Source organism: Salmo salar, chromosome 07 (genome assembly GCF_965601325.2).
Source record: "Salmo salar chromosome 07, fSalSal1, whole genome shotgun sequence".
Lineage (NCBI taxonomy): Eukaryota > Metazoa > Chordata > Actinopteri > Salmoniformes > Salmonidae > Salmo > Salmo salar.
Window position 1 is genome coordinate 26,413,933 of NC_138297.1, and position 22,047 is coordinate 26,435,979.

At 45.2% G+C, this 22,047-nt stretch overlaps 1 protein-coding gene across 1 annotated transcript in view; it reads right to left on the bottom strand.

Annotated features, from left to right (window-relative positions):
• Positions 1–22,047, bottom strand: part of slc7a8a (solute carrier family 7 member 8a) — a 42,343-nt gene that overhangs the window by 10,904 nt on the left and 9,392 nt on the right. The window contains exons 2-7 of the mRNA XM_082977488.1: positions 12,645–12,849; positions 9,976–10,127; positions 4,839–4,964; positions 2,267–2,420; positions 1,875–1,998; positions 1,420–1,523 (exon numbers count right to left, since the gene is read on the bottom strand). Of these exons, the coding sequence (XP_082833614.1) occupies positions 1,420–1,523; positions 1,875–1,998; positions 2,267–2,420; positions 4,839–4,964; positions 9,976–10,127; positions 12,645–12,849 (865 nt within the window). The remainder of the gene's footprint in view (positions 1–1,419; positions 1,524–1,874; positions 1,999–2,266; positions 2,421–4,838; positions 4,965–9,975; positions 10,128–12,644; positions 12,850–22,047) is intronic.

Sequence of the window (22,047 nt, forward strand, 5' to 3'; positions counted from 1 at the left end):
TTTCTACATTGTAGAATAATAGTGAAGACATCAAAACTATGAAATAACACATAAGGAATCATGTAGTAACCAACCAATCAAAATATATTCATCATCATGTTAAACAAATCAAAATATATTTTATATTTGAGATTCTTCAAAGTAGCCACCCTTTGCCTTGATGACAGCTTTGCACACTCTTGGCATTCTCTCAACCAGCTTCATGAGGAATGTTTTTCCAATAGTCTTGAAGAAATTCCCACATATGCTGACCACTTGTTGGCTGCTTTTCCTTCCCTCTGCGGTCCAACTCATCCCAAACCATCTCAATTGGGTTGAGGTCGGGTGATTGTGGCGGCCAGGTCATCTGATGCAGCACTCCATCACTCTCCTTCTTGATCAAATAGCCCTTACACAGCCTGTAGGTGTGTTGGGTCATTGTCCTGTTGAAAAACAAATGATAGTCCCACTAAGTGCAAACCTGATGGGATGGCGTATCGCTGCAGAATGTTGTGGTAGCCATGCTGGTTAAGTGTGCCTTGAATTCTAAATAAATCGCTGACAGTGTCACCAGCAAAGCACCCCCACACCATCACACCTCCTCCTCCATGCTTCATGGTGGGAACCACACATGCAGAGATTATCCGTTCACCTACTCTGCGTCTCACAAAGACATGGCGGTTGGAACCAAAAATCTCAAATTTGGACTGATCAGACCAAAGGACAGACTTCCACCGGTCTAATGTCCATTGTGTTAGTTTCTTGGCCCAAGCAAGTCTCTTCTTCTTATTGGTGTCCTTTAGTAGTGGTTTCTTTGCAGTAATTTGACCATGAAGGCCTGATTCACGCAGTCTCCTCTGAACAGTTGATGTTGAGATGTGTCTGTTACTTGAACTCTGTGAAGCATTTATTTGGGATACAATTTCTGAGGCTGGTAACTCTAATGAACTTATCCTCTGCAGCAGAGGATGAGAGCCAGTTTCATCATAGCGTTTGATGGTTTTTGCGATTGCACTTCAAGAAACTTTCAAAGTTCTTGAAATTGATTGGCTCAAACGCATTAAGGAAAGACATTCTACAAATTAACTTTTAACAAGGCACACCTGTTAATTGAAATGCATTCCAGGTGACTACATCATGAAGCTGGTTAAGAGAATGCCAAAAGTGTGCAAAGCTGTCATCAAGGCAAAGGGTGGCTACTTTGAATAATCTCAAATTCTAAACATATTTTTATTTGTTTAACACTTTTCTAGTTACTACATGATTCCATATGTGTTATTTCATAGTTTTGATTTCTTCACTATTATTCTACAATGTAGAAAATAGTCAAATATAAAGGAAAATGTTGGAATGAGTAGGTGTGTCCAAACTTTTGACTGGTACTGTATATGGAGATAGATAGAGATAGACGAGGCAGATAAATAATGTGGAGGAGAATACCGTGAAGAGGTGAAGAGGGACCCATTGACCCCTCCGAAGGTGGACAGAGCAACAGAGATGGGCATGATCCATGACATCACGCCTAGCAGCTTCTCACCAAACGTCTGGAGGGAGAAAGGAAGGAAGGAATAGATGGAGGAATATAGGGAGGAAGAGAGGGGAAAAGAGAATATGGTGAAACTATGTAGCAGTTCAATGAACTGCTACATAGCTACACCACAAGGTTTGAAACTTATACACTTAAAAGTTAAAATTGTAGCATCAGTTGATTGATAATATGGTACAGATATGCCACTCCACTAAGCAGAATTCAAAGTTGAATCTGAATTTAAGGACCATTAACTCTCTGTGACCGACAAGGGGGCGCCAGAGGCCTTTGTTAATACTGAGTTTGAACGTGAATAAACCCAAAGCTGCTTCCTGCTCCTGGCAGAATGGTGGGTGGAGCTACTCACTACAGCAACAGCGTTGGAGGCCAGCAGCTCCTGAGGACTCATGGCGGTGACGTAAGCGATGTTGGCAAACACGTACACGAACGTCACCAAGGGGATGGAGATGAAGATGGCACGAGGAAGATTCCTAGAATAGAGAGAGGAATGGAGGGAGGGGGAGAAGGGATGGGGGAAGGTATATCATTCATTAAAGACGTGTAGGTAATAGGTATCAGTCCAGTTCAGAATAGAGAGAGGGATGGGGAAAAGGTAGACCAAAAAGGTAGACCAAAAAGGTAGACCATTCATTAAAGACATGTAGGTCTCATTCAGTAGGTATCAGTCCAGTTCTCAAATATAATATAAAAATATATAATTTGGGACACATGTATAGACTAATTGTAGTAGGGCTTTACACATAGGGGTCAACCAGCTCCTCAGTGACGTAGTTAAGGAAGTTCCATCCTCCGTATGCGAAGGAGCCTTGTAGGAAGGCCAGGGCTATCAGCCCCACGTCGTACTCCTGGAAGGGCTCAAAGGCATGGGCTGGCTCCAGCCAATAGTACTCCCCTGGAGGAGTAGAGAGGAATAGAGGGGAAGAAGAGCGAACGAATGGGGTTTAGAATGAGGATTTTATGGTGGTGTAGGCCTAGAATTTATGGTGGTGTAGGCCTAGATTTTAGGGTGGTGTAGGCCTAGATTTTAGGGTGGTGTAGGCCTAGATTGTGGGGTGGAGTAGGCCTAGACTTTGGGGTGGTATAGGCCTAGATTTTAGGGTGGTGTAGGCCTACAATTTATGGTGGTGTAGGCCTAGAATTTAGGGTGGTGTAGGCCTAGAATTTAGGGTGGTGTAGGCCTAGATTTTAGGGTGGTGTAGGCCTAGATTTTAGGGTGGTGTAGGTCTAGATTGTGGGGTGGTGTAGGCCTAGACTTTGGGGTGGTATAGGCCTAGATTTTAGGGTTGTGTAGGCCTAGATTTTAAGGTGGTGTGGGCCTAGATTTTAGGGTGGTGTAGGCCTAGAATGTAGGGTGATGTAGACCTAGATTTTGGGGGGTGTAGGCCTAGATATTAGGGTGTTGTAGGCCTAGATTTTGGGGTAGTATAGGCCTAGATTTTAGGGTGGTGTAGGCCTAGATTTTAGGGTGGTGTAGGCCTAGATTTTTGGGGTGGTATAGGCCTAGATTTTAGGGTGGTGTAGGCCTAGATTTTAGGGTGGTGTGGGCCTAGATTTTAGGGTGGTGTAGGCCTAGAATTTAGGGTGATGTAGACCTAGATTTTGGGGGGGTGTAGGCCTAGATATTAGGGTGTTGTAGGCCTAGATTTTGGGGTAGTATAGGCCTAGATTTTAGGGTGGTGTAGGCCTAGATTTTAGGGTGGTGTAGGCGTAGATTTTGGGGTGGTATAGGCCTAGATTTTAGGGTGGTGTAGGCCTAGATTTTAGGGTGGTGTAGGCCTAGATTTTGCAGTGGTATAGGCCTAGATTTTAGGGTGATGTAGGCCTAGATTTTAGGGTGGTGTGGGCCTAGATTTTGGGGTGGTATAGGCCTAGATTTTAGGGTGGTGTAGGCCTAGATTTTCAGGTGGTGTAGGCCTAGATTTTCGGGTGGTGTAGGCTTAGATTTTCGGGTGGTGTAGGCCTATATTTTAGAGTGGTATAGGCCTATATTTTAGGGTGGTGTAGGCCTAGATTTTAGGGTGGTGTAGGCCTAGATTTTAGGGTGGTGTAGGCCTAGATTTTAGAGTGGTGTAGGCCTACATTTTAGGGTGGTGTAGGCCTAGATTTTAGGGTGGTGTAGGCCTAGATTTTGTATTTTGTGAAATACGTATTTATTAAAAAAAATTGAATGAGGATTTTTTAGGGATGTGTAGAGATTTTAGCTTTGTGAAATTGGTTCACTACTACTGCCTCTGTTATAGCAATGCAGATTGATAAGGGAGCTGCCAGGTCACACATAGGACATAACATTAAGGACGCAGTGTGTGCATGTGTGTGTGACAGACAGACAGAGTAACCACTATTGGCTTGCACACCATGTCTACTTCCGACCCCGTCTATCTCTGTCCTTTCCTCCTAGTCTCATCTTTTCATCGTCATGCCAATATGAACAGGTCATGCATGCATCCTTAATCTCTCTTCCTGCCTCCCTCTTTCTTCCTCTCCTTCTTTCTCTGTCCTTGTCTGCCTCTATCCCTGCCTCTCTCCCTCGGTTTTTGCTCTTACTCTTTCTTTGTCCCCATCTCTCTCTGGTTGGTGATTCTCCCATACTCTCACCCATTGTATTCTTACACCAACACTCAGAATCCCTCTCTCCTCTCTCTGTGTCTACAGCCCTATTGTCACTGTTGTCTCTGTCTGTCTGTCTCTCTCATAACTGACCCTCATTAGTGTTATGCTAACTAACCCACATGACTGGGATGAAAACCACATTAAAACTCTATTAACTATGTGAGTTTTATCAGAGGCCCCAGAACTGTGACCTCTATCTCTGTGAATAGGGAAGCTATGTCTGTGTCGCAAACAGCACCCTATTCTGTATATAGTGCACTACTTTCGATCAGGGCCCATAGGGCTGTGGTGAAAAGAATTGCACTATATATGGATTAGGGTGTCGTTTGGGACACACTCTTTGAGTCCACAGCGACCCAGACTTTGAGTCCACAGTGACCCAGACTTTCAGTCCACAGTGACCCAGACTTTGAGTCCACAGTGACCCAGTGATGGGATGTCAGTGGGGTTTGGTGTCTTTGTGTCTTTGGACCAAGAGAGAGATGAGAGAGATGGCGAGATGGGCAGACTCTGTGGTATGGAGTGTGATATGCACGCACGCACGCACGCACGCACGCACGCACGCACGCACGCACGCACGCACGCACGCACACACACACACACACACACACACACACACACACACACACACACACACACACACACACACACACACAAACACAAACACACACACACACACACAGATGGTGCCTAGTCCTACCCTTGCAGATCTGCACGATGCCCATGATAATGATGAGAGCCAGGGCCAGCAGCTTGCCAGCTGTGAATATGTCCTGGACTCTGGTGGCCCATCGCACACTGGAGCAGTTCACCCACGTCAACAAAACTGAAAGAGAGAGAGAGAGAGAGAGAGAGAGAGAGAGAGAGAGAGAGAGAGAGAGAGAGAGAGAAGGGAGTGTTATAATTGATTAAATGTGTTTTTATCCTTATGAGTTGTCGCTGTGGCAATATAAGATAGGGACTTATAATGCCATGAGAGCTTGTTGAATTAAACTGTATTCAATTGTCAATGAAGCTTGAATTATATTCAATTGAAAGATTCAATTGTCAATAAAGCTTGAATTAAATTGAACTACAAGAAATATTACACAACAGAGATCAACACAATGCAATTCACGCTGGGCGTTGTGCTCCATTCATTCATGTCCTCCACTGTTCTCTGCTACATTACACTAGCCAGGCCAGAATAACATAGGAACACAATGGCGAATCCCAGTACAATAAACAACATAGTAGACTGGAGGAATTCTCACCATAGAATTCTCATCAACTCAGCATAGATCTGTTGCTAACAATGCACAAAGGGAGAAGTACACGACTACACGATATTTCCCTTCTCTTCTGTTTTTGGAAGGGTTTCCAACAGCGATCAGTGTGAGCGCAACAGACACTAGCTAGTGGTCATAGTACTATAAATGGTGACGTAAGGAGAGAGGAATAGAGGGAGAGGGAGACTGAGAAACAGAAACAGTAGTAGCGGATGGATAGAGATCGGAAGGAGGGAGAAGAAGGTGTGTGTGTGTGTGTGTGTGTGTGTGTGTGTGACGGGAGTTACAGGAACACACATTGTGCCACAACTGGTCGTGACGTGTCACAAAAGGTGACGCACGCAGCTACCTTTGCTACCGGCTCAACGTCACGTCATCGAAATGACGTGCAAACCACGTGGATTCAACCAGTGTGGGCCCAGTGGGTCTGTACTATCACAACGAACTAGGACCCCCCCCTCTCTCCTCGCCTCTCAACTTCTCGGACATAATGACACGTAGCACACGCCAAAGGCTCATGGGTCTGAGTTTATCCACAGACACTGACTGGGGCTCAGTGTGTCTGTCCTGCACTCTGTCCCACCTCCACCTTTCTCGTACTGCAGTACAGTACATGAAACCATGGCCCCGCAATGGAATAACGTCCTGTCCAGGGGGTGTACTTGTACACCAAGCTGCATTATGCTACAGAAACAGGAGATAGGCTTCTGGTCTATGGGCTGTTCTGGCAGACCTGCTTACATACTGTTGCAAGGGTAAGGATACTAACTTACTCGGGTAATGTTAGACGTGATAGTAACGATAGGCGCGGCAGGTAGCCTAGCGGTTAAGAGCGTTGGGCCACTAACTGAAAGGCCGCTAGTTCAAATCCCCCATCCGACGAGGTGAAAAATCTGCTGATGTGCCCTTGAGCAAGGCACTTCATCTTAATTGCTGCAGGGTCGCTGTCGGTAGTGGGTGTCTCAGGGGGAGTTGTGCTATGCAGAATAAACATTTCCAATTCACACGTGTTTGTGTATAACACACACCTGTACATGTGTGAAATAGGATGACCATAAGCACCCACCAGTTGATGTATTATTAGTGCAGCTATTGGCTGCAGGCTGGGCTGAATACGGTTTACGGTACCCTGTCAAGACCCTGTTGTTTCACACATGACATAACACACACGTCACACTAGAAATACCGCCGAGCTCATCTAGACGGTCTGCCAAGGAACACAGACGGGCTGCTCAGCCAGACACAGATGGAGAGGAGGAGAGCAACAGGGAGGGGCTTGTCAGTAGGGGCTTATTAGTAGTTTATTGTTGTGAAAGAGTGTATGATGTTTAGAGGATTGGGGAAAGTCGAGGGGGTAGTGAGAGGAAAGGGGGTAGGGGGCTGTTTGGCCTGATCTGTGGGCATGTTGTCAGCCGGTAACACATAGTTAGTCTGGTCTCAGATCTGTGTGTGCTTTATCCAACTCCTCTGAATATTGTTGTACAATGGAGAGTAAAAAGCGCATAAAGTACAAATCTTGGATCAGGCTAACAAAATAACAGCTGCAACCAACTGTAGACACAACAGTGGTAGTGGTGTACGGGAGAGCCAGTGTTCGCTATGGGGAGTAAGACTGTGCTGTTTCTGCTCTCTGATTTGATAAACAGGAAATACAGACACCCACATATGAGTTGAGCAGTGTGTGTGTGTGTGTGTGTTTGTGTGTGTCTAACCACACATCTAAATATAAACAACAACTATATGTAACAAAGAACGAACAGTACAGATGTGCTCTCTCACAGGGTGATGCCAAGCGGCAACATACGTAATTGAATACATCGTGGACATTTCTGCAAAATGCCCCTGACAGTGGAGTCATAACCACTTGGCAGCACATGTTTTTTATTTTTACCTGTGCTGCAGGGCAGGGAATCTTTTTAATCAGCCCTACTGTAGGCTGTCTCATACTCTCATTTTCAAAACTGCATGAATCCCACTCCTCTCTGCTCTACATGTGGTCAGGCTAAGAGGAACATATACTGGCTAACACCTGGGAAACAGGGCGCGTTCTGAGAACCTGAGCCATTCTCAGCTGTTTGTAAGCTGAGTACACACTGGGACATTCGGAGGAACTCCATAACAAGGCACCACGCAACTCCAGGCCACGGAGACAGAGAGAGAGGAGGAGCTGGCTTGCAGCACGTTTCTGAACCACAACACTTTCCTAAAGTATGCCCGTAGCTGCAGCATGAGTCTATCCCCAGTGACCAATGAATGGATAGTGGTTGTGTGTTTACAAAAACAGGAGTGGGGTACAGGAGTGTGTGTGTGTGTGTGGGGGGGGCAGTTAATATATATATATACTGTATTGTAGTTTTTAGTTTTTGTTGGTGTATAGTCAGAATAAGTGATTGTACAGCACCATTCAGGTACTGGAAACACATACTCCCTCACCAAAAACATCCCCATACCTGCTATAGATTGTATATTGATTTTCTAGGGCCTCTGTGATAGAAAACAGACAGAAAGGACGTCTGGACTCTCACGGCCCTCTTAGACACATAAAACCTCTTGTATAACACAACCTACAGAATATCTCTTGACACCCACCCTCCCCAAGACACAGTCAGCCAGTCACAGATCCAGAGTGTACTGTACGTTCAGGGGCAGTAAGAAACCCCCCCAAAAAACAGAGATGGAGGAAGGGCAGAAAAAGGGAGGGAGGGAAGAGGGGGATGAAAAAGGGGAATTGTAATAAGGGTTCAGCTATCAGAGTGTACTGCTCTATGGGCAACAAGATGGATACAGGTGCATTACAGATAAAGTGGGTACTGTAGACGTGAATGGTGACACTAAATAACAGTTTCCCAAACTATTAATCAGTTGCTCAAGTAACAATTGATCCAAGTGCAAAGATCTATTGATAAGATGTTCTTAGAAAATACTGATTTGAAAATGATAATTAAACAGTTCTTAGGGGTTTTTGGAAAGATTTAACAGACAGAAGACGATATTTGGGAGGTTGTTGCTTTTCACAAACTAGCTTCACACTGTTCGTACTCCCTCTCTCTGTTCCCTTTCTCTCTGTGCCTCTCTGTCTCTCTCGCTCTCTCACTCCCCATCTCTCTCTCTCTCTCTCTCTCCCAATCTTTCTGTCTCTCTCTCTCTCTTTCTCCCCATCTCGCTCTCTCCCTCTCTCTTTCCCTCTCTCTTACTTTTCCCACATAGGATTCACGGTATGTTGCCTATTAAAACAATTGGGCACCTAACAAGCTAACGTTAGCAACAAACCAAAGACATTTCTATAAAGTGGCTCTTAGTTGCCTGGCTTGCTAGATTTAGCTATCCAAAATACATTTTTAAACTGATGTTTTTTTGTGTGCACAAAATAGAGCAGGTAAAGTTGCTATTTGGACCAGACTGCTATTTAAATGAGCTACACGTTTGAAATTGGAAAAGAACAACAATAGAATGTTCATGGTTTAGTGCATGCCAAAGCCGGTAAGATGAAAGGGGACATTTATACTGAGGGGTTGGCGGGAATTTTAAACATAACAATGCAATGATTACTAGGTCAGTTGGAGGAAATAAAAGTACAGAATTTGTCGCCGGCAACACCTTTCAGATATAAAGAAAAGTCGGCAAAAATTTGGCGGCAAAACGTCTTGTTTAGAAAGGTGTGTCTGTCTCTCACTGACTGTCTGAGCACTGCTTGTGGTATTTGGGCAGCGTGTGTGAAGTTCTTAGAGAGGTCCGGGACTACGACTCTCAGAGTGGAACAAACACAAGTATCCGTTTGTCTTAAAACACTCTCCCACTCTGCTACACTCTTGCTGTTTTTTTTGCTGCCTTCTTTTACCCACTCTCTTCCTTACATGCTCTTTGAACCTGGGTGAAGAGAAAGAAGGGCAGAAGGAGGATGTGTGTGAGAGAGAGAGAGAGAGAGAGAGAGAGAGAGAGAGAGAGAGAGAGAGAGAGAGAGAGAGAGAGAGAGAGAGAGAGAGAGAGAGAGAGAGAGAGAGAGAGAGAGAGAGAGAGAAAAGGAGAGACAGAACCTCACAAAGTTGTTCCCTTCTTTTTGCCCTTCACTGTCATTCACAGATCTGATATGATTGGATAGGTGAAAGCAAACCAGGTGTAGCTACTGCTGGCACCGATCCCATATTCTTAGATTTGTGAAAGAACACTCTGTTGATGTCTCACTCCTCTTTCTTTCTTATGTCCTTTTCCTGCCCTTTCCACTCTTCTATCTCTCTCTCTTTCACATCCATGTGTGACTTTACCCATGGTCAGAGAGCTCGGATCATGGCCAAAACACCAAGTGGCGCTACTACAACACAAACAAAGAATCCTTGGCATGCAGAGAGTTGACAAATGTGTGTCTACAGGATAACTCATTTAAAGTTGACAAAGTTGAAAGAGTTTTTAAGACTTTCTGTAATTGTTGCACAGCTGAAAGTGTCTCCCTCCCTCCCCCCCTCCCCCCCACCTCTCTCTCTCTCTCTGTCGGTCACATTCAATCCATTCAACTCTTCAACATCCCTCCACCCCCCACCACCCCCCCCTCCCTCCAGGATATAGGGTGCTCACGTAGGCAGACGGCGGCCAGCAGGCGCAGCCCGTTCTCCGGCGGGAAGCAGGTTGGGAAGAGGGGCTGTAGGACGTAGTTGGAGAAGGTGAGGGCGATGACTGCCTGGTTGGTGGGGTAGATCACCAGCACCGCGATCCACAGACGCAGGAACCTAGAGGAGAAGGAGGGAGGGAGAGATGGAGGCAGAGGGGTTAATTAGGGTTATGAACGGCATTTAGACACTGACATACGTACACACACACATACACACCCACACACTAGCTTCAGGTCAGAGTGTGGTAACACATACAGTAGGTCGACTGGATAACATTGCATCAAATATGGAATTAAGGGGGCAGAGTCTACACTTAGAAGAATACAGGTTATTCACTCAGAATGTGTGTGTGTGTGTTAGGGAGGGGGCAATGGGGAGTTGAGATTTAGCTGACTAGAGAGGAGGCCACATTAGGACATGGTTTTTCCACAAATTCTCCACAAGCTTATGGAGCAAGAATTACACTTCACTGCATCCACCTTGTTAGCCTGATTGTCCCTCACAAAGATGTGTGTGTGTGTGTGTTTATGCGTGTGTGTGAGCGAGTGTTGAGCCAATGTATGTCTAAGTGTTTCTATATGTGTGTGTGTGTGTGTGTGTGTGTGTGTGTGTGTGTGTGTGTGTGTGTGTGTGTGTGTGTGTGTGTGTGTGTGTGTGTGTGTGTGTGTGTGTGTGTGTGTGTGTGTGTGTGTGTGTTAACAAATGTTCACAAAGCAATAAGTCTGTAAGATTAAAGTAAAGCCCCAAAACTGAGCCATCAGTTAAGGACTTTATTTGCTGACACTGCGGATAGCGTGTCACCACGACTGTATGTCACCACCACCACCACCAAGTCTGGCCCCTGGAATGCTTGGCCCTGCACCGCTGGGCCAAACTCCTATGGAGACCTGTGGAGAGTCTTCGTGGAAGAGTCCACTCCCCCCCGGGAACACAGGGGTGTCCTTATCGACACCCTCCTCCTACTCCTATACAGTACACCATCCAAACAAACACTCCCTGATTGTAGCTTGGTATCACAGAGAGAAGGAAACAGGGGAACAGTATGTGACCCGAAAAACTTCAAACCAAAACATCTGAGGCACCTGGAGGAAACAGTCCGAGACCATTTCTAACATACCAAACAAAGCCTTCAAACAGAGAATATCAGTTGGTTCTGGGTAGAAGATCATGTTTCATTGTAAATTTCTCATTGATGTATTGATGTCTATAATGGGACACTAACAATAGTCTGAGGTGCTGTTTTGTCTGGGTGGATTCCTATCTGAAAATACCCATGTATCCATGAGACTGTTACAAGACAAGGTCAAAACTCAATCTGAGTGTGTTTACCGTCTGGGAGAACACTATGAACACACAGACAGTCTTCAATCAATGTGGACAAAGGTTTGATGATATGTTCTGGGTAGAAGTTGTCACAGAAGATAAGAGGGTGAGTGAGTGACACAGAGAGAGAAAGACAGAGAGAGAGAGACCTCCATGCTTCATGGTAGGAACCACACATGCAGAGATCTTTTATTTTGATTTTTTTTTGTCATTTAGCAGATGCTCTTATCCAGAGCAACTTACAGTAGTGAATACATACATTTCCTACATTTCATTTCATGCATTCTTTTTTATTTTTTTATTTTTTTTGTACTGGCCCCCCGTGGGAATCGAACCCACAACCCTGGCGTTGCACACACCATGCTGGCGTTGCAAACACCATGCTCTACCAACTGAGCCAAAGGGAAGACGTGCCCACACCGCGTCTCACAAAGACACGGCGGTTGGAACCAAAAATCTCAAATTTGGACTCATCAGACCAAAGGACATTTTTCCACTGGTCTAATGTGCATTATTCGTGTTTCTTGGCCCAAGCAAGTCTCTTCTTATTATTGGTGTCTTTTAGTAGGGGTTTCTTTGCAGCAATTCGGCCATGGAGGTCTGATTCACGCAGTCTCCTCTGAACAGTTGATGTTGAGATGTGTCTGTTACTTGAACTCTGTGAAGCATTTATTTGGGCGGCAATTTCTGAGGCTGGTAACTCTAATGAACTTATCCTCTGCAGCAGAGGTAACTCTCTTCCTTTCTTGTGGTGGTCCTCATGAAAGCCAGTTTCATCATAGCACTTGATGGTTTTTTGACTGCACTTGAAGAAACTAAAAGTTCTTGACATTTTCCGGATTGACTGACCTTCATGTCTTAAAGTAATGATGGACTGTCGTTTCTCTTTGCTTATTCGAGCTGTTCTTGCCATAATATGGACTTGGTCTTTTACCAAATAGGGCTACCTTCTGTATACCAACCCTAACAAGTCACAAAACAACTGATTGGCTGAAACACATTAAGAAGGAAAGAAATTCCACAAATTAACTTTAACAAAGGCACACCTGTTAATTGAAATGCTTTCCAGGTGACTACCTCATGAAGCTGGTTGAGAAAATGCCAAGAGTGTGCAAAGCTGTCATCAATGCAAAGGGTGGCTACTTTGAAGTATCTAAAATATATTTTTGATGTCTTCACTATTATTCTACAATGTAGGAAATAGTAAAAAAGAAATAAAAACCCTGGAATGAGTAGGTGTGTCCAAACTTTTGATTGGTACTGTATGTTGTGGGTCAAAGGTCATGAAACACCACAGATCTAGTCACTCACCCTGCCAGTCCTCCGAAGATGTCCTTGACGTATGAATAGTCTCCCCCTGACTTCGGGATGGTGACACCCAGCTCGGCGTAGCACAGCGCTCCAATGGCCGTGATGATGCCAGTGACAATCCACACGATCAGTGCCAGACCCACTGAGCTAGCATTCTCCATCACGCCCTTAGGGCTGACAAAGATCCCAGAGCCGATGATATTACCTGGGATAGAGAGAAGAAGAGGGGGATGGTTATTCATGTGACACAAACAGTTATTTGAGACACTGAGGAGAAAGGGGTACGATTATTAGTGTGACACCAGTGTCATTCATAAGCTGGAAGAGCTGAAGGGAGGTTGGAACATTTTAAGTGAGAGAACATCTGACTTGCCTGGCTAAATAAGTGTTAAATGAATAAAATAAAAACATCTGTTCCACCACCTAATGATGAGGGGAGAGGGGACTGTTATCGACGGGACACCAGCATCTGTCACAGGGTGCAATCAGGAGCTCAATTGGGGGGAGTGGAACAGAGTGAAAACAATGGAGAGGGATTCTAATCAATATGTGTAACAAAAGCAGAATCCCTATTCCAACCATGAGTGTAATCTACACTGAGTATACAAAACATTTGGAACGCCTGCTCCTTCCATGACATAGACTGACCAGGTGAATCCAGGTGAAAGCTATGATCCCTTAACAATGTCACTTGATGGCTGACGTTTTACATGCTCCTAACCAACTGTGCTATTTTTTTTATTTTTTTTTGCGTTGTTTGTAACTTATTTTCAACTTATTTTGTACATAATGCTGCTGCCACCGTCTCTTATGACCGAAAATATATTCTGGACATAAGAACAGTGATTACTCACTACGAACTGGAAGAAGCTTTTTCCTTTATCGAGTCCGAGAAGAAGGGTATACTGCTTTCCCGGGAACAGGCCCAAATCCCCGTCATTTGCGTTAATAAAAGACGAAGGAAAAAGGGGCGTGTGGTAAGACGAGGGGTGGGGGGTGTGTGTCTTTTTGTCAATAACAGCTGGTGCGCGATGTCTAATATTAAAGAATTCTCGAGGTATTACTCACCTGAGGTAGAGTACCTTATGATAAGCTGTTGACCACACTATCTACCAAGAGAGTTCTCATCTATATTATTCGTAGCTGTCTATTTGCCACCACAGACCGATGCTGGCACTAAGACCGCACTCAACCAACTCTATAAGGCCATAAGCAAAGAAGAAAATGCTCATCCAGAAGCGGCGCTCCTAGTGGCTGGGGACTTTAATGCAGGCAAACTTAAATCTGTTTTACCAAATTGTTACCTGCATGTCACATGTGCAACCAGAGGAAAAAAAACTCTAGACCACCTTTACTCCACACACAGAGACGCATACAAAGTTCTCCCCCACCCTACATTTGGCAAATATGACCATAATTATATCCTCCTGATTCTTGCTTACAAGCAAAAACTAAAGGAGGAAGTACCAGTGACTTGCTCAATACGGAAGTGGTCAGATGACACGGATGTTTTGGTACAGACTGTTTTGCTAGCACAGACCAATGGCATTGAGAAGTATACCACCTCGGTCATCGGCTTCATCAATAAGTGTATCAACGACGTCGTCCCCACAGTGACTGTACGTACATATCCCAACCAGAAGCCATGGATTACAGGCAACATCCGCATCCAGCTAAAGGCTAGAGCTGCCGCTTTCAAGGACCGGGACACTAATCCGGACATATATAACAAATCCCGCTATGCCCTCAGACGAACCATCTAACAGGCAAAGCGTCAATACAGGATTAAGATTGAATCCTTCTACACCGGCTCTGACACTCGTCGGATGTGGCAGGGCTTGAAAACTATTACGGACTACAAAGGGAAACCCAGACGCGAGCTCCCCAGTGACGTGAGCCTACCAGACGAGCTAAATGCCTTTTATGCTCGCTTCGAGGCAAGCAACACTGAAGCATGCACGAGAGCACCAGCTGTTCTGGATGACAGTGTGATAACGTTTCGGTAGCCGATGTGAGCAAGACCTTTAAACAGGTCAACATTCACAAAGCCGCGGGGCCAGACGGATTACCAGGACATGTACTCAAAGCATGTGCGGACCAGCTGGCAAGTGTCTTCACTGCCATTTTCAACCTCTCCCTGACCGAGTCTGTAATACCTACATGTTTGAGGCAAACCACGAAGGTAACCTGCCTAAATGATTACCACCCCATAGCACTCAAGTCGATAGCCATGAAGTGCTTTGAAAGGCTGGTCATGGCTCACATCAACAGCATCCTCCCGGATACCCTAGACCCACTCCAATTCACTTACTGCCCCAGCAGATCCACAGATGACGTAATCTCAATCGTACTCCACACTCCACACTGGACAAAAGGAACACCTATGTGAGAATGCTGTTCATTGACTACAGCTCAGCATTCAACACCATAGTGCCCATGAAGCTCATCACTAAGTTAAGGACCCTGGGACTAAACACCTCCCTCTGCAACTGGATCCTGGACATCCTGACTGGTCACCCCCAGGTAGTAAGGGTAGGCAACAACACATCGGCCACGCCGAATCCTCAAAAATGTGGCCCCTCAGGGGTGTGTACTTAGTCCTCTCCTGTACTCCCTGTTCACCCATGACTGCGTGGCCAAACATGACTCCAACACCATCATTAAGTTTGCTGACGACACAACAGTGGTAGGCCTGATCACTGACAATGATCAGACAGCCTATAGGGAGGAGGTCAGAGAACTGGCTGTGTGGTGCCATGACAACAACCTCCCCCTCAATGTGAGCAAGGCAAAGGAGCTGATTGTGGACAACAGGAAAAGGTGGGCCAAAAAGGACCCCCATTAACATTGACGGGGCTGTAGTAAAGCGGGTCGAGAGTTTTAAGTTCCTTGGTGTCCACATCACCAACAAACTATCATGGTCCAAACACACCAATATAGCTGTGAAGAGGGCAAGACAAAACCTTTTCCCCCCAGGAGACTGAAAAGATTTGGCATGGGTCCCCAGATCCTAAAAAAGTTCTACAGCTGCACCATCGAGAGCATCCTGACCGGTCGGATCATCGCCTGGTATGGCAACTGCTTGGCATCTGACCGTAAGACGCTACAGAGGTACGGCCCAGTACATCACTGGGGCCAAGCTTCCTGCCATCCAGGACCTATAAAATAGGTGGTGTCAGAGGAAAGCCCATAAAATTGTCAGAGACTCCAGTCACCCAAGTCATAGACTGTTCTCTCTGCTACCGCACGGAAAGCGGTACCAGAGCGCAAGTCTATGTCCAAGAGGCTTCTGAACAGCTTTTACCCCCAAACCATGAGACTGCTGAACAATTAATCAAAGGGCCACCGGACTATTTACATTTACCCCCACCCCATTTGTTTTGTACACTGCTGCTACTCGCTGTTTATTATCTATGCATAGTAAATTCACCCCTAACTACATATACAAATTACCTCAACTAAGCTGTACCCCCGCACACTGACTCGGTACCGTTACCCCCTGTATATAGCCTTGTTATTGTTATGTTATTGTGTTACTTTTGATTATTTTTTACTTTAGTTTATTTGATAAATATTTTCTTAACTCTTCTTGAACTACACTGTTGGTTAAGGGCTTGTAAGTAAACATTTCACGGTAAGGTCTACACTTGTTGTATTCGGCGCATGTGACAAATACAATTTGATTTGATTTGATAAATCCACTTCAATCAGTGTAGACGAAGGGGAGGAGACCGGTTAAAGAAGGATTTTTAAGCCTCGAGACAGTTGAGAAATGGATTATGTAGGTGTGCCATTCAGAGGGTGAATGGGCAAGACAAAAGATTTAAGTGCCTTTGAATGGGGTGTGGTGGTAGGTGTCAGGTGCACTGGTTTGTGCCAAGAACTCTGGGGGTGCAATGGGGGTGTAACTAAATATTAGGAAGGTATTCCTAACGTTTTTTACACTCAGTGTATATCACTGAGAGACCACCCACTGGGCACACACTGGTTGAATCAACATTGTTTACACGTCATTTCAATAAAATGACGTTAAACCAATGTGGAATAGACATTGAATTGACATCTGTGCCCAGTGGGAATACTGTGTTACCATACCCTTGGGGAAGAGTAAGCTTTGCACCAGAGGCCGTTAAGGCCCCTCATTGCTCCGCCTCTCAGTTCTAATGAGAGTGTGTGGAAAGAGGAGGAGAGAAAAACAGAACAATGGGAGATTAACATTGGTGTAGTGCAAAATGGATGAGAGGGGAAAAGAATGGTGGCAGGGAGAAAATTGGACAAAGGAGACAGAGAGAGAGAGACAGACAGAGAGCGAGAGAGACAGAGAGAGATAAACAGAGAGAAAGAGAGAGAGAGAGAAAATGTTGTTTTAAAAGCAATGAGCAGCCCGCCAGCGGACAGTGGGAACGCAATGTGCTGAGTTAGCACTGAGGATGAGGAGTCATGGAGAGAGAGACTGAGGGAGAGAGAGAGAGAGGGAGAGAAAGAGGGGGAGAGGGGTTACAGAGTACAATGAGGAACGAGAGGCTCGTGTGTATTAGCGTGTACTAGGGAGGAGCCAACACTACATCTGAACATCAGAACAATGCCCTGACAGCCTCTATAAGCATCAGACTGTCAGTCAGTTTATACAGCAAGGAAACATGAAAGAGACTGTGTGTGTGCCTGTATGCGGTGTGTATGTGTGTTTCTGGTTCAGACAGGTTCACTACTCACGTCCCATCAAAGATCTGACAAAGCAGTAGGGATCAGAGGTCAGGGGTTGAGAATCAGAAAGCTGACTGATTGGCTCATAAACATTGACAGCCAATAGGGCTTCAGGGCCAAAGGTTGTATGTTAGAGCTTGCAGTCGGAGCTGAGTGTGGAGAATTTAAAGTTCAAAGTCAAAGATATTGATACCGATCTGTTTGAGATTTGAATGTGCTAGTGGTGTAGTTTGATAATGGTTTGCGTGTGTGTGTGTGTGTGTGTGTGTGTGTGTGTGTGTGTGTGTGTGTGTGTGTGTGTGTGTGTGTGTGTGTGTGTGTGTGTGTGTGTGTGTGTGTGTGTACACGAGCGTGTTTTAACACACATATGTTCTCTTTCACTTCAACATTTCTCTACACGTGCAGTACCAGACTAAAGTTTGGACACACCTACTCATTCAAGGGTTTTTCTTTATTTTTACTATTTTCTACATTGTAGAATAATAGTGAATGAATCAAAACTTTGAAATAACACATACGGAATCATGTAGTAACTAAAAAAGTGTTAAACAAACCAAAATGTATTTTATATTTGAGATTCTTCAAAGTAGCCACCCTTTGCCTTGATGACAGCTTTGCACACGCTTGGCATTCTCTCAACCAGCTTCATGAGGTAGTCACCTGGAATGCATTTCAATTAATAAGTGTGCCTTGTTAATTTGTGGAATTTCTTTCCTTCTTAATGCGTTTGAGCCAATCAATTGTGTTGTGACAAGGTAGGGGTGGTATACAGAAGATAGCCCTATTTGGTTAATGACCAAGTCCATATTATGGCAAGAACAGCTCAAATAAGGAAAGAGAAATGACAGTTTATGACATGAAATTCAGTCAATCCGGAAAATGTCAAGAACCTTGAAAGTTTCTTCAAATAGGCTCCCGAGTGGCGCAGCGTTCTAAGGCACTGCATCTCAGTGCTAGTGGCGTTACTACAGACCCTGGTTCGATTCCAGGCTGTATCACAATCGGCCGTGATTGGGAGTCCCATAGGGTGGTGCACAATTTGCCCAGCAGCGTTAGGGTTTGGCCGGGGTAGCCCGTCATTGTAAATAGGAATTTCTTCTTAACTGATTTGCCTAGTTAAATAAAGGTTACATTAAAATAAAGGTTAAATTGCAGTCACAAAAACCATCAAGCGCTGTGATGAAACTGGATCTCATGAGGACCGCCACAGGAACGGAAGACCCAGAGTTACCTCTGCTGCAGAGGACAAGTTCATTAGAGTTATCAGCCTCAGAAATTGCAGCCCAAATAAATGCTTCACAGAGTTCCAGTAACAGACACATCTCAACATCAACTGTTCAGAGGAGATAGCGTGAATCAGGCCTTCATGACACCAATAAGAAGGAGAGACTTGCTTGGGCCAAGAAACACGAGTAATGAACATTAGACTGTTGGAAATCTGTCCTTTGGTATGATCAGTCCAAATTTGAGATTTTTGGTTCCAACCGGTATGTCTTTCTGAGATGCAGAGTAGGTGAATGGATGATCTCTGCATGTGTGGTTCCCACCGTGAAGCATGGAGGAGGAGGTGTGATGGTGTAGCGGTGCTTTGCTGGTGACAAAGTCTGTGATTGATTTAGAATTTAAGGCACACTTAACCAGCATGGCTACCACAGCATTCTGCAGCACTACGCCATCCCATCTGTTTTGCGTGTTAGTGGGACTATCATTTGTTTTTCAACAGGACAATGACCCAACACACATCCAGAATGTGTAAGGGCTATTTGACCAAGAAGGAGAGTGTTGGAGTATTGCATCAGATGACCTGGCCTCCACAATCACCCGACCTCAACCCAACTGAGAAGGTTTGGGATGAGTTAGACAGCAGTGACAGAAAAGTAGCCAACAATTGCTCAGCATATGTGGGAACTCGTTCAAGACTGTTGGAAAATCATTCCAGGTGAAGCTGGTTAAGAGAATGCCAAAGCTTTCATCAAAGTTTTCATCAAGGCAAATGGTGGCTACTTTGAAGAATCGCAAATATAAAATATATTTTGATTTGTTTAACACTTTTTTAGTTATTATATGATTCCTTGTGTGTTATTTCATAGTTTTAATGTCTTCACTATTATTCTACAATGTAGAAAATAGTAAAAATGAAGAAAAACCCTTGAATGAGTAGGTGTGTCCAAACTTTTGACCGGTACTGTATGTACATATCACATGTGCAGTGTCTAGCCTAAACCCCTCTCCTGTATTATTCCTTAGGAAGGTTAACTTAGTGGGCGAAAGGTAAAAGCATGATAAATCTCAACCTTGACAAAAACAAGTGACTGCTCCAAGATAGTTGACTCTAGTGGTCTTTGGTACTCTGCTGTGTGAGCAGTGACTGTGTCAGCTTTATAATGCATCAGTTCAGCAACTTTGTGTGTGACACTGATGATAAGACAATGAGGGGACTGGGTTAGGTTATAGTGTCACTGGTGAGTTGGTGAGAGCAGTGTAAACGAGACTGGTTTAGACTGGTTAAACTACGGTACACCTTATCTGTGGGATGAGCTTCTAGTTTCCTTATTCAGACTGTGTGTGTGTCTGTGTGTGTGAGAGTGAGAGTGAAGGGTGCAGAGTGCTGACTGAAGTGGAACACACATGCATACACGCACACACACGCATGCACGCTTACACACACACACACACACACACACACACACACACACACACACACACACACACACACACACACACACACACACACACGCACGCACACACACGTTTCCTATTCTCACTTTCGCCCTGCTTCCCCTTTGTGTGAACTGTACCGGAAAGGAACACCCGTGATGCACACATAACCATGCAGACACACACTCACTCACACACATGCGCACACACACACACACACATTTCTTGTTCTCTCTGTCTACCTGCTTCCACTTCCTGCTTCCTGTTCTCACTTTCCCCCTGGTCCCCTTTGTGTGAACTGTACGAGAAAGAAACATCACTGGCACACTCTGACACAATGCTCCAGTATGGGTGGTTTTCCTCTCTCCTCTTCCCTCTTTCCCTCCTCTCATCCTCCAGGGTGAGTTCCATTCCTACCTCTGATACCAAGGCTGCGATTCTCTACCCTTCTCCAAAGTGGGCACTTGCACACTCCCGCGATGGATTTAAAAGTGTAGGATTGGTGTAAACATTGCGTGGAGGTAGTTTCCGCCACTGTTAAATCTATGACGGGGAGTGTGCAACCGCACACTTCTTGAAAAGGGTAGATCGTCTCTGGAAGCAACAGAGCATGTAAGAACCAAACCCAACATGTGTAATCTCCAGGAGAATATAGCCAAAACATCACTGGCCTTAAAACGAAGCTACAGTAGCAGGCCTAAAGCTCAGACAAAGCTTACTTACTCAGACAATGGTTGCATCCCAAATGCACCCTATTCCCTACATAGTGCACTACTTTATTTGGAATAGGTTCCCATTTGGGACGCGACCATTGTTTACTTCAGCTTTCTGGTCCCCTTTTCACGAACAATGTGCTGTGTAGAGCGCACTAGTCTACTACTCCCTTTGCAGAAGCAGAGTCCTAACCACAGCTTCCAAGCACCAAGCGACGAGGAACAAACAAACAGCCCAGAAAAACAAAGACATGTGGATACTGAGCATAGCTGTAATGTGTACAAGACTATGCAGCCCTCCGACTTAAGACTCGGGCCAACCGTGCGCCTACTCAGGCTTTTGCACATGAAACGCAATGATACATAGAGTGTCAGCAGCAGTGTAGTACTACGGTGTAGTTTCGGGGAGATCGCTGATGATTGGTGTCAAAGTTGGACGTCTATCCATGTCCTGAGGACTTCAGGAAATGCCTTTGAAATCGGCCACTAGGGGCAACAGTGAGCACCATCACCATCAAGTGGGCTTGGGTTTTGCTAGGGTGTTGTGGACGGGCGTCGCGTCATCCCATGACTCTGGATCAGAAGGTTGTGTGTTTGATCCCGGTCGTGGACACTGTTTTCTATTTTTATTTTACCCTATCCAAAACCTTAACCCTTGCTTTCAACATTCGGAATGACTGCCTTAACTTTACCCTTAACTTCTAAATTTGATGTTCGGAGAAATAGAACAATACAGAGCAGCAGGAACAACAAAAACGCTTTCAAATTGTACGTTTGGAGAACGTGGATGAACGTATAATTCTGTAGTGAGAGCTTGTTGGTAGTTTTGCATTTTCCCCATTAATGGTTGAGTTTAGGATTGGGGCCAACTACTGCTTGGACACTGTCCAACCTCTCTGAGGACACACACATACATACACACACACACACACACACACACACACACACACACACACACACACACACACACACACACACACACACACACACACACACACACACACACACACACACACACACACACACACACACACACACACCTCAGACGGCGCTGCCATCAGCACTTCTCATTACAGCAGGGCCCAGCTTTGAGTTTAATGGAATAAGGAGGTGAAAAATGAGGAGGAGGAGGAGGAGTAGGTGAAGAATGCAGTGAGCTACTGCAATCCCCATCATCCATCTGCCTGACACATGACTCCTGCCACCTGACTCTGAGGTCTCCTGATTGCATTGCTTTGATTAGGCCTCCTCACCCACCTCACCCTCCTCGCCCACCTCACCCTCCTTGCCCACCTCCTCCTCCTCGCCCTCCTCTCCCACCTCGCCCT